We start from the raw sequence: 15,706 nt of genomic DNA on the forward strand, positions 1-15,706 counted from the left end.
CATCGTCTCTCAAGTTTGTTTTCTTACATGTCACAAGTTTTATTTTTTCCCTCCAAATATGCCAACCCCTTCTACTTACTGACTTTAGGGTCATGCTTTTAAAAAATGTTTCCCTTCATCACCTTAACAGTTCAAAATTATTTTCTATTATTTTCTCCTGTATTTTTATTTTATGTTTAAATCAATGTCATCTGTTTGTTTTATGAGAGAGGGACGCAACTTTTTTTCTTTTATACAAACAGATCCAATAGCGATGTAATAACACCATTTTGACTAATTTGTCCTTTCCACTCTCATTTGAAACGCCACATTTATCATATACCTTACTGCCCCAAATATTTATGGATTTACTTGACCTTATTGTAAAACACCTCTCAAAGCCTTTAGTGGTAAACTTTGGATCCCTGAGGTTTGTGTGACATATAGAGTTGACCATCACACAGATTTGGCTGTCAGCCCTTTGACAACGCTTTGCTTTGGACAGTTATTTTTGTGTCCCATTTAACAGTCTAAGGAGCATAGACACGGCAGCTTTGTCCCTGGCTCTTACATTTGTCTCTCACTCCTTTCCTGAATTACCTTTTATCCTCCTATAGTGTGGCTCCTTCCCTTCTGCACGAATGTTCTCCCTGATTCCCAGGTTTGCAGTCTTTCCTCATGCATTACTAAAGCACCCATTGCCCATTTCCTAGAGCATGGAGTCCACTTTCATTTAAGGTATACCAGCCCCAACCCATTCTCTCCTTCTAATCCCATCTCTGAGAGATGCTTACCTGTTCCAAGCAACCCGAACCTTCTCTTTTTATTCTTTCCTTTCGGGTTCTCTGTTGCTGCTTCTGGAAATTGTCTTAGTTAATTTTTAAAAGTTATTGACTCTTCTCTTGTCCCTTAGGGCCCTGGCAATCTCAATAGACCCATATTCTCTAAGTGCTGCTTTGAAGTCTTAACCAGCAGCTGCAGAGCAAGTCCCTGGGATGTGAGTGGCCTCCCCATCCTGTCCTCCTCTCACGTGACCCTAGGAGAGTGGGTTGAGAGAACCCAGCAGCTCCAGGACCTCAGTTTGATGCTTTGGACCAACATGGCTATCTCTTCAGTAGCAGAATTCAGGTATTCCCTCGCCCTGGAAGCATACTGTAAAGTTCCTGCCTTTTCTCCAGAGCATGGAGCAGATACCCAGTGAGAACTTCCTTCTATAGTGGCTAGTTCTGGTGTTTGGAGTGAGGGCATTTCCTGCCTGGATCAGCATATTTTCGGGCTACCATGAGCTGACCAGTTCCTCTGTCAGTTTTAAGCATATTGTGATCAAGAGGGTGATGCTTAGTAAACCAAATAAGACTATGTGAGAACAGAAGTTCAGCTCCACATATTGATGCTGCATTCTGTGGTTATTTCTTGAGAGAGCGATAGTATATGAAAAGCAATGCCTTTTGATACAGTACAAGCCTTTCGGTGCTTTCCTTTTGTCCCCACAGACGCACGGATTCCCAACTGCAGGGGCTGGTGCTATTCCGGCACCTGGCAGGCCTAGCAGAGCTGCTCCCAGAGCCCCGGCGGCAGGAGTACATGCAGAACTGTGAGCAGCTGCTGCTTGGGAGCAGCCAGGCCTTCCAGCATGTGGGCCAGACTCTTGGTGACATGGCTGGTCAGGAGGTGCTGCCCAAGGAACTGCTCTGCCAGTTGCTCACCTCCCTGCACCACTTTTTTGGTGAAGGGGTGAGTAAGAAGAGCCTGCCTGAGCCAGCCCAGCGTGGGAGCCTCTGGGTGAGCCTTGGCTTGCTGCAGATTCAGACATGGCTTCCCCAGGCACGCTTTGACCCTGCGGTGAAGAGGGAGTACAAGCTCAATTACGCCAAAGAAGAGGTATGGGAGCCAGGCGTTTGGAGCATGGGCTGCTTCCCTGACCTGCTGGATCTGCTGATTGTGTTACTCCTTTTGGGAATTCAGATCATGATATTGCAGAAGCTGCCTTATGACTTCCCAGGAGTCTTGTTTTGTTTTGTTTCATTTTTTTGAGATGGAGTCTTGCTCTGTTGTCCCGGCTGGAGTGCAGTGGTGTGATCTCAGCTCACTGCAACCTCTGTCTCCTGGGTTCAAGCAGTTCTCTGCCTCACCTGCTGAGTAGCTCGGATTATAGGCACACACCACCACACCTGGCTAATTTTTGTACTTTTAGTAGAGATGGGGTTTCACCATTTTAGCCAGCCTGATCTTGAACTGCAGACCTCATGATCCACCCACCTTGGCCTCCCAAAGTGTTGGGATTACAAGTATAAGCCACCACGCCTGGCCTGGATTTGGATATTTCTTTAGATAGTATATAGTATCCCTATGTCCTAGGAATTTTGGACTTATTGGTGTTTGCTGTCTAACACTCAAGAATCAAGTAAAGGCTAGGTGTGGTGGCTCACCCCTGTAATCCCAGTACTTTGGGGGCTAAAGTGGGAGGAACACTTGATCCCAGGAGTTCGAGACTAACCTGGGCAACAACATAGTAAGATCCTCATCTCTACCAAAAAAGAAAAAAAAAAAAAAAAAAAGCTGGATGTGGTGGTATGTGCTTCTGGTACCAGCTACTCACTAGGCTGAAGCAGTAGGATCACTTGAGCCTCGGAGGTCAAGGCTGCAATGAGCCACGATCGCATCACTGCACTTCAGCTGGGCTACAGAGCCGAGACCCTGTCTTAAAAAAGAGAAGTTGAATCAGATACTGTGGTATCCCTTGCTATTTGAAGTTTGAACCAAGTTCAGGAACTAAATACATTAAGGTAATGGTACGTTAGTACTATTTTGAAGAAGGAAAATTGTATTAGTAGGAGTAGCAGAGAGACTTAAAAATTCAGTGCTATAAGTAAGATCATTTCCCCTCACAGCTCTGATGTGGGTGGTCTAGATGAGTAGAGCAGAGCCACCTCTCCTTGGGTTATTCAGGAACCCAGATTCCTTCCTTCTGGTTCCTCTACATGCCCCCAGGGCATTGTCTTCATGTGCATGGTCATGGCTGGGACACAGTGAGCTGATTTTTCTGTTTTCCATTAGTTACACCAACTGCAGTGTGAATGGAAGACACGGAACCTGTCATCCCAGCTGCAGACTGGACGAGACCTGGAAGATGAAGCCATTGTCAGTTACTCTCATCCTCATGTCAGGTAACACAGCAGAGTGATTATTTGTTTTGGGGATTATTGACTCTCCTTTTGATGGAGTTGACCTTTGCAATGTAATTATGGTGTCAGTAGAGGTGATAATATACACTTCTAAACTACATTAGCAATTAGATCCCAAAGCCTTCGTTATAATCAGGAAAAATATATGCCTTGTGAAAGGAGGGGAAGGGGCTATTCAAGGTGTGTGTTCACATGGGGCCAAGATGTTTGAAGCCAAAACTTAGTCTCAGCCCAGAAGAACTGGGGTGTGATGGTATATACTGTATTTCTCTGCTATTCTTGGCTGTAGGTCTGTTACTAGGAAATCAGTACAGATTGGGGATCCCTTATCCAAAATGCCTGGGACCAGAAGTGTTTTGGATTTGTGGTGGTTTTTTTTTCTTCAGATTTTGGAATATTTATACCAGTTGAGCATCCCAGATCTGAAAATCTGAAATCCAAAATACTCTAATGAGACTTTTCTTTGAGTGTCATATTGGCTGGCAGTCAGAAAGTTGGGAGACTTTTGGGTATTTGGATTTGGGATGCTTGCCTGTGTAATGTAGTAGCTTCTGAGTTCAAGTCCTGCTCCTGACCTGTGGTTTTAGACGTTGGGTAAATCACTTAATGCCTTACATCTCAGTGTCCTTATCAGCCCAAGAAGGATAATTGCAGTTACCTACTCCAGCGAGTCATGATGAGGCTGCAGTAAGATATGCATCTGAGCACCAGCAACATAACACAACACAGTAACTGCAGTGTAAATGTTACCCATTTTCACTAATTGTCAATATTATCATCACGATTGAGATAATATTGGAAATATTATTTCACAGCAGCTGATATTTCTTCCTTCTGTTTTCCTAGCTGAGGATCCAATCTAGATTTGCTGTTTTTCTTCTGACATAATTTGCATACTGTGTTACTTTCTCTTTAGGCTGCTTCGCCAAAGGATGGATCAGCTGGAGAATTTAACCTGTCGCCTGTTGAAGAAGCAGGCATTCAGACCCCAGGTGCCTGGCTATGAGTCCCTGGTGCAGGAGATCCACCACTACGTCACCAGCATAGCCAAGGCCCCTGCCATTCAGGATCTGCTCACACGGCTCCTGCAGGCCCTCCGCATGGATGGGCCACGGTCTGCCCAAGTAGCCCAGAGCCTTCTAAAGGAGGAGGCCTCTTGGCAGCAGTCACACCACCAGTTCCGGAAGCGGCTGGCAGAGGAGTACGCCTTGTATCCAGATGCCGTGGCCCCACTGCAGGCATCCATATTGCAGTTACAACATGGCATGAGGCTGGTGGCCTCCGAGCTCCATGCCTCACTCCACAGCAGTATGGTTGGTGCAGACAGGCTGGGGGTCCTGGCCACAGCCTTGCTGGCTTTCCCATCAGTGGGTCCCACCTTCCCCACTTACTATGCTCACGCAGACACTTTATGCTCACTGAAGTCCGAGGAGGTTCTACGAGGCCTCAGGAAACTAATCCTCAAACACTCAGGAGGAAAGGAGCTGGAAGGCAGGGGCCAGAGAGCCTGTCCCACTCGGGAGCAGCTGCTGATGAACGCCCTCCTTTACCTGCGCTCCCATGTGCTATGCAAGGGAGAGTTGGACCAGAGGGCCCTGCAGCTCTTCAGACATGTGTGTCAGGTGAGCCATCTCTGGGAGGGCAGCCTACAGGACATTAGCATGCCTGTAGATACACAGTGTGGTTGGGGCGTGGGCATTCTGTTTTCTGTTCCTTCCTTTTCCCAGTATAGCTAGTATGTTTGCAGACCTTTGCCTCTCAATTTTAAAGAGATTTTTTTAAAAAATGAGAAAACCCTTTATCATACACTGCAAATATTTTCTCCCAGTTTGTCAGTTGTCTTTTGACTTTGTTTATGGTAATTTTGCCAAGTACTTGTGTCAACTTACATTAAAATGTTCTCTTATTAATAAAAGTAATTTGTTCTCCTTGTATGCAGCTAAGAGAATATAAACTAAAATTTCTAATGATCCTACCACTTAAAAGCTGTATAAACCCCACTAACATACCAGGTATACCATTCTAGGCTTGCTTGTGTGTATATATTAATATTTATCTGTAGCTGTATGTTTTTATCACCCTAATTTCAAAAAATAATTTGTCCCAGTGGCTTACAGATTTTTTTTAGTAGCCTCAGCTTTAAAAAGTACAAATCTTAGCATAGTTAACAGAAAAAAAGAGTTGCACTGGTTGAGTTTGATTCTGATCCCCCCCTCATGGCCCCTGGACATGTTCTTAAACTGCTACAAAATGATGTACAACAAACCACTAATAAAGTTTATTCTGTTTGATAACTTTGTTTTAAAAACTTCACATATAGTGATTATTTTCCTGTCATTATATATTCTTTACCTGCTTCCTATTTAGTGACTGCCATGTATATTTATGCCACGAGTAATTTTAACTTTTTCTATCATTGAACATTTACATTTGTATATACTTGTTTTTACTATTTTGCCCCCCCCCCCCCCCCAAAAAAAAAAAAGCAAAAAAACAAATCCAGTGCCACAGTAAATAGTCTCACAGGTAGATATTTGAATACAAATTTTAGAGATCAGGATTGCTGGGCAAAGATTAAACACACTTCTTAGGCTTTACGTGCAAATTACCTTCCTAGATGGTGGATGCTTATTTCCGCAGCCTTAGCAGTATTGGATGATTCTTTAATTTACAGGTTTTGCCAGTTTAAGGATCTGAAATCTTAGAGTTGGAAGGGAATTTCCAATGTGTCTGGTAAGACACATTCCAGTTTTGCCTGATTGGTGCCCTTTGACCACCCAGTCCCTAATCTAAGTGTTTCTTTCCTGAACTTGGCCAGCTCCTCGGGGTGCCACCCAAGTGCAGTCTGAACCACAGCCCTCTCATGGCCAACCCCGTCTGTCCTTGTTACAAAGCACATTTAGCTGTTGACAGGCAAGTTCCCATTAGCTGTACTGTGGCAAGTTTTCCACCTTCAAAAGTACAATGACACAGCAGTGGGGATTTAGGAAACTGGTTGCTGAGAATACATACTTTGAAAACAAAACCCATTTGCTCTTTTTTTCCATGGAATTTAGTTTCGTGGATGTTGGCTTTCATTTGTTTTTGAGTCATGATACTTTCATGAGAAATTAATAGCAAATCTTGCCTTTGTGAGTGCCTCAGCAATGAAAGTTCAGCTTCTTTCTGTCTGTGTAACTTTCAGGAAATCATCAATGAGTGGGATGAGCAAGAACGCATAGCCCAAGAGAAGGCTGAGCAGGAAAGCAGCTTATACAGATATAGGAGCAGGAACTCTAAGACAGCCCTGAGTGAAGAGGAGGAGGAAGAACAGGAGTTCAGAAAACAGTTCCCCCTGCATGAACAGGTAGGGCAGTGGTGGTAGGGTTTGTTTTGGAATGACTTCCCTTCATACGTTCCCTCTGATGGCTTTCTCTCTCCCTGTCTCTATTTTAGAGGCTAGAGTGCAGTGGCACAATCATAGCTCACTGCAGCCTCAAACTCCTGGGCTCAAACAGTCCCCCAAGTAGCTACAACTGCATGTGCATGCTACCACATCCTGCCAGTTTTTAAATCTTTATAATATAGAGACAGGGTCTCGCTATGTCACCCAGGCTGTCTCAAACTCCTGACCTCAAGCAGTCCTCCCCCTCAGCCTCCCAAAGCACAAGGATTACAGGTGTGAGCCACTGTGCCCAGCCTATAGTCTTTTAAAATATACTTTAATACATGTATAAGTCCTATTTCATTTTCTCCATCATTCTTAGGCTTTTTTCTTTCTTCCTTTTGGTCTGATTAGAAGTAGATTCTGATTTTTAAAAGTTCAATTGCTCTAATGCTATTTATAGGACTTTGCAGATATTTTGGTACAGCCAACGCTGGAGGAGAACAAAGGAACTTCAGATGGGCAAGAAGAGGAAGCAGCCACAAACCCAGCTTTCCTCTCCCAGAATTCAATGCAGGCAGTAATGATGATACACCAGCAATTGTGCCTCAACTTTGCTCGATCCCTCTGGTACCAGCAGACTCTGCCACCACATGAAGCAAAGCATTACCTCAGCCTGTTTCTGTCTTGCTATCAGACTGGGGCATCGCTTGTGACACACTTCTACCCCCTGATGGGTACAGTAGTTTACTTTTGTTATGCTCTTGGGAAAGCAAAGCAAATAGATGCTGTTGCTGCTTCTGGAACAGTCACACTCATAAATTTCCTGTTTTCACAGAATTCCTTATTAATGGAGTTTCCTTGGCTTAAATAACTTAAGCTAATTCAAGAAAACTGATTTAGGATTATGTAGTAAGGTGGATTTTCATCAGTGTGCAAATGGGTAAAGAAAAAGATGGATATGTATTGTTTGGATCCTTTAGTGTGAAGGATTAAGAAAATATGGATAAGGAGTTAATTTTATTTTTTTTCCCCTTAGCATTATTTCTGCTTTCTGTCAATAGCCTTAGTGCTTTTCAAATGAAATAATATATACCTGGAAGCAACCAGTCTCATGGAATATGGTTTAATAGTTGGTTCAGTGCAGTTTCCTACATGATTTCATGGCATTATTTCATGCAAGTAGGGAGGAGGCATAAGTTTCCTTTCTGTTTACCTAGAATAGGTATAAAACTGGGAATTTGAATGCATTGAGTTAACCCCTACACTCTTTTGTTTATACCTAGGCAGTTTCTGACTTCCTCTGCGCATTCCAAAACTTGAGAACTTTAGGTAGCTGCTATGGTATTGGTATTACAATTCTCTAGGCCAGTATTGCTTTGGGGGAGAATGGCATTCATTAGTGCCAATTAGTTCATTGTTGCTGATGTGTTTTTCTGGGACAGAGCCTTGCTCTGTTGCCAGGCTGGAGTGCAATGGTGCAATCTCAAATCACTGCAATTTCCACTTCCTGGGTTTAAGTGACTCTTCTGCCTCAGTCTCCCAAATAACTGGGACTATAGGCGCGCGCGCGCCACCCCGCCCAGCTATTTTTTTGTATTTTTAGTAGAGACAGAGTTTTACTGCTGTTAGCCAGATGGTCTCGATCTCCTGACCTTGTGATCCGCCCGCCTTGGCCTCCCATAGTGCTGGGATTACAGGAGTGAACCACCACACCTGGGCTTTTTGTTTGTTTTTTGCGACAGTCTTACTCTGTTGCCCGGGCTGGAGTGCAGTGGCAGGATCTTAACTCACTGCAACTCCACCTCCCAGGTTCAAGCAATTCTTGTGCCTCAGCCTCCTGAGAAGCCGGGATTACAGGCACGTGCATGCCTGGCTAATGTCTGTATTTTTAGTAGGAATGAGGTTTAACTATGCTGGCCAGGATGGTCTCAAACTCCTGGCCTCAAGCAATCTGCCCACCTTGGCCTCCCAAAGTACTGGGATTACAGATGTGAGCCACTGCGCCTGGCCCTGTTGCTGACATCTTCTTGACATATTGATACATCAGCTTACTGAGTTCACTGACTTTACCATGATGTTAACTTCACAGGAGTTGAACTGAATGACCGACTCTTGGGCAGCCAACTTTTGGCCTCCACCCTCTCCCATAACACTCTCTTTGGGGAGGCAGCCTCAGACCTGATGGTGAAACCTGATGGGCCCTATGACTTCTACCAACATCCTAATGTTCCAGAAGCACGGCAGTGTCAACCTGTGCTTCAGGGTTTCTCAGAGGCTGTCACTCAGTTGCTGCAGGACTGGCCAGAACACCCAGCACTTGAACAGGTAGGGCAGTTGCTGAGGAAGGAATTCTCATAGTACTGAATCTGCAATGAGGATGCAACCTCACCATCATCCCTGGGGGCACTCACTTGCACACGTGTACATATAAACAAAGGCTTAAAGAACCTCAATTCAATGAGATGCTACTTACTAACTACAGGATGAACACACCAGTTTTGTATTTCTCTTGTATAAGTGATGTTTGGGGATTCTGTTAATTTTATTTGTTTGGGCAGGGGTTGCTGACCATATAATAAAATGCTGCCATGTTGCTCTGTTAATTTGGACACATACTCATACTACCAAAGGCTTTATAGTTTTCTTAAATGTACTAGAAATAGGTTTTGCTTTTTTATGATGAGCAGTTTTAACTTGGACATTGCTCTGTGGTCTTCAGCCAGTTTTATAACCCTTGGTACAGGGAATAAGACTGATTATCTTGTCAGACTTCATCTTATTTCCGGGGTATGCAGTAGATAAAGTGCTTATCTCGGTCAAAATACATACCCCTGAAAGTTTTTATTCATAGTTTCAGAGGTGTTTTAAAAGCAGAAAATTGGGAGGAAACTTCTGGTCAGGACTTTCTTCAGTACCCTGTGACTTTGGATCACTGGTATTCCTACTGAGATACCCAAATCTTTATTTCTGCAGCTGCTGGTTGTTATGGACAGAATTTGTAGTTTCCCACTTTCCAGTCCCATCTCAAAGTTCCTGAATGGCTTAGAAATCCTTCTGACAAAGGCACAGGTGAGCTAATCCCTCTCTTCCTCGTCTTAGTTGGTGGTCAGTTGGCAAAAGATGTATCTTGTGGCACCTTTGTTGTTAGAAAATTATGGTTTGGGCTGGAAAAAGATAAGCATCTTTGGTTTTTCTGGCATGGGGTGAGATCATTGCAATTGAGCCATTGCCCCTGTGATGAGGGTGAACTGCCTTGCCTTTTTTCCAGTGGGATGCAGTGTCCACTGGAAATGAGGGTACAGTCCCCCAGGCCTTCCAGGTGGGCCTTCAGTCCAGCTGAGTGCCCACATATGCTGTTCCCCGTAATGCCCTCATGGCCTTGGAGTTAGCTGTTACCTCCCCATTGGACAGAAAAGGGTCACATGTCTTTGATCCAGGTCAGACAGCAAACAGCATGAATTCAGGCTCCAGTCTGTAAACACTGTGCTTTCTTGCCTGCCTCTAAACTTGGCTCTGCTGGAGTTCTGTCATGTGACCAGACAGAAGCTGGGTACACTATAAATTGATTCCTGCAGTTGGTGTAAGTCGTTTAGGGGCCCAGTAGTCTCTAGCCATGCAAAGTTCAAGACGTTCTTGAGAGAGCAGGTTGGGATTGAATAATGTCCACAGTGAATTTTATCTTTGTTTCTTTAGGATTGGGAGGAAAATGCAAGTCGAGCTTTGTCTTTGCGGAAACATCTTGATTTGGTTAGTCAAATGATCATTCGGTGGCGTAAACTGGAGCTAAAGTAAGTGACTCTCCTTCCTTTTCCTGAACTTAGGTTGTAAGGGCTTTCTTCTTTTGGTAGTTTAACTTTCTTTAGGATTTATATAGTATTACAGCTATGGAATGTGGTTTTTAGTCATTAATCACAGAGTTAAATGCAGGGTGTTAAAATGGCCTGAATACAGTCTAGACAACAGCATATGTTCTTGCGGCAGGAAACTGGGCGGCTCCTCCATCTCCATTTGGGAGGAGAGAAGAGTGAGCATGCAGCTTCTGCATCTCTGATTTCAGATCTTTCAAATGTTTCCCTAAATGCCCGCTTGGCTACTTCTCTCGTTTCAGCTGCTGGTCCATGAGTTTGGATAATACCATGAAGTGCCACACTGAGAAATCCACCAAGCACTGGTTCTCCATCTATCAGATGCTTGAGAAACACATGCAGGAACAAACAGAAGAACAGGAAGGTAACACCTAGCAGTACGTTTCCTGGCCACTTAGAGTTTCCCAGCTAAACGGAGTGCTGCAAAGCGTAGGATTTCCCTGCTCCTGCTGCTCCCTACACTGCTTTCATGAGGGAATGCGTCCCATTTGACTTTATGGTATTTCTGAGAGGTCAGCCAAGAAAGCTATAAATAGTGTTTGTCCAACTGAGATAATAATAACAAAAGTCTGAGAGGCTTAAATGTCTTCTCCAAAAAAGTCTAAATAACCAATCATATGGTAAGTTTTCCTTCTTCTCCATGTCCATGATAGAATTCAAAGTGAAAGTTGAGTTTTTGGTAGGTAGTGGCCAACATGCTTGAATGAAAAGTCTTTTATACTTAACAACGAGCACCTTATAGTTCATTTTCATAATTTGCTGTGAGTGCGTTTAACATATGTCCTATGTGCAGCTGTTACTTTATTCATTTAGTTTTTTGAGATGGAGTCTTGCTCTGTTGCCCAGGCTGGAGTACACTGGTGCGATCTTGGCTTACTGCAACCTCCACCCCCAGGCTCAAGCAATTCTCCTGCCTCAGCCTCCTGACTAGCTGGGATTACAGGTGCTGACCACTATGCCTGGCTAGTTTTCATATTTTTAGTAGAGAGGGGGTTTCACTTTGTTGGCCAGGCTGGTTTGAACTCCTGACCTTCAAATGATCCAACCACCTCAGCCTCCCAAAGTGCTGGGATTACAGGCGTGAGCCGCCACACCTGGCCTGTTATTTTAAATCAGCCTAGAATGTAGCCGTGGTCCTTGTTTGAGAGCCTCACATTGTGATATCTACCTCATGGTCATCCATAGTATTCCAAATAGATTGCGTGTCTGTCAGGAATAGGGAGTGATGGTTGAAGGAAATACATATTTTCCTCTTTGAATTTTTAAAGATGACAAACAGATGACCTTGATGTTGCTGGTCAGCACATTACAAGCATTTATTGAAGGATCCTCGCTGGGAGAGTTCCATGTGCGACTTCAGATGTTACTGGTTTTCCATTGTCACGTCTTGCTGATGCCACAGGTTGAAGGAAAGGGTGAGGATTTTTTTTCCTTTCCTTTTACATCACACTACTCAAATGGGTTAGGCTTTGAATTTACCACGAGACAGGTGCCTTCTTGCACACTTGGTTTTAAACAAGACACACAGTTATGTTTAATGTGCTTCACATTAGATAGAGAGGAGAACCCTGAAAGTGAAGTGCAGATGGTTCTGAGTTTAGCACTGACTAGCAAGCCCTGGCAGAAGTAAATTGCCAGATGAAGCTCTCAGGACCTAGCATGTTGAGGCAGCACATCTCTGCCTAGACACTGTAATATCCTGCTAAGCTACTGCTTGATCCAGGCCATTATAAGTTTCTTTCATCCAGTGAGAGCACTGCCATCCATCAAGGAACTGCACATAAAACTGCCTGTTGTCAAGTACTATCCCTGACCACAGCAATTGGGATAAAAGTCTCACTACAAGAGGAGTACAGACTGTACATGAATGAGCATTTGGGGTGACCTGCTTAATATGCCATCTTTTAAATCAAGCTTAGTTTCTGCTGATTTTACAATAAGATTCAGAGAAAGAATTTGATATTATGATTTTAGAAGAACCTCTGAGTACATCATCTTCAAGAACAAAAGTGCAAAAAAACATCTGTTACAAGCAGAAGTGAAAAATAGGGGATTATTGACAGTCTGCATCTCTGGGAAATGCTAAAGTCAGACAGGCTCCCTAAATAATCCGCCTGTGAAACTCGCTGTAATCTCGTGGCATAGAGAGTAATGAGGAAGGACCGTCACTGAAATATGAAGGCCACAGCTGGCACCAGTAGCACATGCAGCAAGTGTGGTGTTTTTGTTTCCTTTTCATTTCTTCCAGATTCACTTTGCAGTGTTCTATGGAATTTGTACCATTATTACAAGCAATTCTTTGACCGGGTCCAGGCCAAAATTGTGGAACTTCGTTCCCCCCTAGAAAAAGAACTTAAAGTAAGATGAACAGCTGTCATGATCACTTTTGGGAGGACAAAATCAGCAAATTCTCTTTCTTTAATCCTGTTATCCATTTAACACTGAGGCAGGGACCTAGGGGAATAGTGGCGAGCATTGCCACTGCTAAGTAGGATGGCAAGATGTACAGTGGTGGTACTGGCTTCTTTTGTCACCTGCAGAGTGTGTGAGGGGTTGGTGGAGTGGCCTATCAGAGCCTCCTGAGAGGACTGCCACAGAAATCTTTTGTGTTCCCCTAGTCTTGCCCAGGCTTGTCTCCCACCTCGGAGCTGAGCTGTGTCGTGTTGGTCCACGCATCAGTGAAGTGCCATGGGGGAAGGAGGGACCTCTCTTTTAGATACTCTTGGTGGTTCCTAAGCTGGAGTACATGTCAAGTGACAGTGATTGTAGCAGAATTTTTTTTTTTTTTTTTTTTTTTTTTTTTTTTGTTTGGTTTTTGTTTTTTACCAGGTTGGGGGGAAGGGGTGTGATTTCAGCTCACTGCAGCCTCTGCCTCCCGGGTTCAAGCGATTCTCCTGCCTCAGCCCCCTGAGTAGCTGGGACTTCAGGCACCTACCTCCATGCCCAGCTAATTTTTTTATTTTTAGTAGAGATGGAGTTTCACCATGTTGGCCAGGATGGCCTTGATCTCCTGACCTGGTGATCCACCCACCTCAGCCTCACAAAGTGCTGGGATTACAGTCATGAGCCACCGTGCCTGGCCCATGGTTTCTTTTGTAGGCTTGTTTTACTTGTTCACTGACACACAGTCCAGTCTTTGGGATAGAGTGAGCTCTGGTCTTTGCTGAACAGAAATCTGGAAAGAAACAGAATGACACTAGCTTTATAAAGCCATTTCTTGAACATCATTTATCTTACAGGAATTTGTTAAGATTTCCAAGTGGAATGATGTCAGCTTCTGGTCCATTAAACAATCTGTAGAAAAGACACACAGGTAATCTGTCTTTTAAAACTGGGGGCAACCAAAATAGAATTTTGTGTGGTAGGGAGCAAGACTACCTAGTTAGCATAACCTGACTTAATATTAAGTATCTTAAACTTCTCAAAAAAACCCCACCTTGATTGTTTTGGCTTTGCTTTCACCACCCCCTTCTTCTCTGAGCAGAGTCTGCCTGCAGTAAGGATTGGTGTGCCTTGAGACAAAGCAGCCTATGTGTCAGGTCTTCTGCCACCCCCTAGCTGTTAGAGCAAAGCAATCCCATTCTTCCTGGCTTTAGTTTCTCTTCTAGAAAAGGAGGATAACAGTACCTGCCAATCTTTTTCTCTTAAAAATAAAACAGCTATTAATATTTAAGGAGATCATTGTACATAAAAGGCACAGGGTATTGAATTATGTATGGATGCATTATAATGTATTTTTATATTCACTTGCTAATCCAGTTTTTTTCTTCTTATCTCTGTCATTACCCGGGGACAGGACCCTCTTTAAATTCATGAAGAAATTTGAAGCAGTCCTGAGTGAACCCTGCCGGTCATCCCTGGTGGAGAGTGACAAGGAAGAACAGCTTGACTTTTTGCCCAAGTCAACAGATGCAGCTGCAAGTGAACCGTCTTCCATTCAGAGTCTGAACAGGGCACTGAGGGAGACCCTGTTAGCCCGACCAGCAGCTGGGCAGGTACTTGGTTGTGGGACAGTGCTTGCTTATTCCCAGGCCAGTCAAATGGGATCTGTGTTTTATGTGCAAGGCATGTCCTCAGTACTAGACAAGAAAATGCCTTTGAAATCTTATTGTTTGGACATATATAGCATATATTTGTTTGCTTGACTTCCCAGCAGAAAAAGGCAAAAAATCTTGTTGCTAAAAAGTTTGTTTTTTTTTTTTTTTTTGAAACAGAGTCTCACTCTGTTGCTCAGGCGCAATTATGGCTCACTGCAGCCTCGACCTCCTGGTCTCAAGTGATCCTTCCATGTCAACCTCTGAGAGCTAGGACCACAGACACATGCCACCATGCCTGGTTAATTTTTTTTTTTTACTTTTTGTAGAGACAAGGTCTTGCTTTGTTACCCAGGTTGGTCTCGAACTTTTGGTCTTAAGTGATCCTCCCTGCCTTGGCCTCCAAACAGCTGGGATTATGGGCGTAAGCATCGCACTCAGCCTTGCTGCTTCAAGTTTAATGTCAGCCTGTGAGAAACAATTGCGCTTACCTGTGAACATCATGTGCTATGAACAAAGATTTGAAGCATCAGTTTAAGAATATGCCATTGAAACTGCCTGTGGGCTACCGCGTGAGGAAGCTACTGCACAGAGTGTGAATGTGTGCCGTGATGTGCTGGTTTATAGTTACTGTGGTGTAAATACTTCTGTTACGGCAGTTTCCAGCACCAACAGTTAAGATTTGGCTTGCAAAATTCCCAAAAACTTAACAGTGATACATCTTGAGTTAGCAGGTCTGTTATAGAATTGATGTTCCTGCTTCATGTCCTTGGGTGTGGGGAGCTTCAGAATCAGAAAGCACTCCTCCAGAGAGTAATTTCTTGGCAGGCGTAGTGGCTCACGGTTGTAATCCCAGCACCTTGGGAGGCTGAGGCAGGAGGATCACTTGAGCCCAGGAATTTGAGACGAGCCTGGGCAACATATGAGACCCTGTCTCTCCACAAAAAAAAAAAAATTTTAAGAGTAATTAGTTTTGCCTTCTTACTGTATTTCCTACTTGGGGTTCACAGAGTTAGTAATGAAAGTCCTTAAGCTTTTTTTGTTATTTTAGTGGTTCAAAACTCATAATAGAAACTGAACATGTAGACATAAGGCTGAAGAGACACGATATGGCTACCAAATTTACTTTCTTTTGACTGTATTTGTCAGCTCACTGCTTCTGTCATTCTAATCAACAATTTTGATTTGCTAATGACAGCATAGTAATTTCAGGTTATTCCTCAGGACAAAAAAATGAAAATATGCCCCTGATGGACAAAAGCTCTTCCCTTCATA

General features: G+C 43.7%; 1 protein-coding gene across 1 annotated transcript in view; it reads left to right on the top strand.

Annotated features, from left to right (window-relative positions):
- The window catches only part of MDN1 (midasin AAA ATPase 1), a 178,884-nt gene that overhangs the window by 126,113 nt on the left and 37,065 nt on the right, over positions 1-15,706 (top strand). The window contains exons 58-71 of the mRNA XM_032274472.1: positions 893-1,107; positions 1,473-1,860; positions 3,037-3,146; positions 4,081-4,786; positions 6,349-6,510; positions 6,992-7,265; positions 8,621-8,856; positions 9,505-9,600; positions 10,225-10,319; positions 10,640-10,761; positions 11,666-11,812; positions 12,646-12,755; positions 13,637-13,710; positions 14,194-14,392. Coding sequence (XP_032130363.1) covers positions 893-1,107; positions 1,473-1,860; positions 3,037-3,146; positions 4,081-4,786; positions 6,349-6,510; positions 6,992-7,265; positions 8,621-8,856; positions 9,505-9,600; positions 10,225-10,319; positions 10,640-10,761; positions 11,666-11,812; positions 12,646-12,755; positions 13,637-13,710; positions 14,194-14,392 — 2,934 coding nt within the window. The remainder of the gene's footprint in view (positions 1-892; positions 1,108-1,472; positions 1,861-3,036; positions 3,147-4,080; positions 4,787-6,348; positions 6,511-6,991; positions 7,266-8,620; positions 8,857-9,504; positions 9,601-10,224; positions 10,320-10,639; positions 10,762-11,665; positions 11,813-12,645; positions 12,756-13,636; positions 13,711-14,193; positions 14,393-15,706) is intronic.

The sequence above is a fragment of the Sapajus apella genome, unplaced genomic scaffold, assembly GCF_009761245.1.
Source record: "Sapajus apella isolate SASKATOON/1434 unplaced genomic scaffold, GSC_monkey_1.0 scaffold6, whole genome shotgun sequence".
NCBI classification, from domain to species: Eukaryota; Metazoa; Chordata; class Mammalia; order Primates; family Cebidae; genus Sapajus; species Sapajus apella.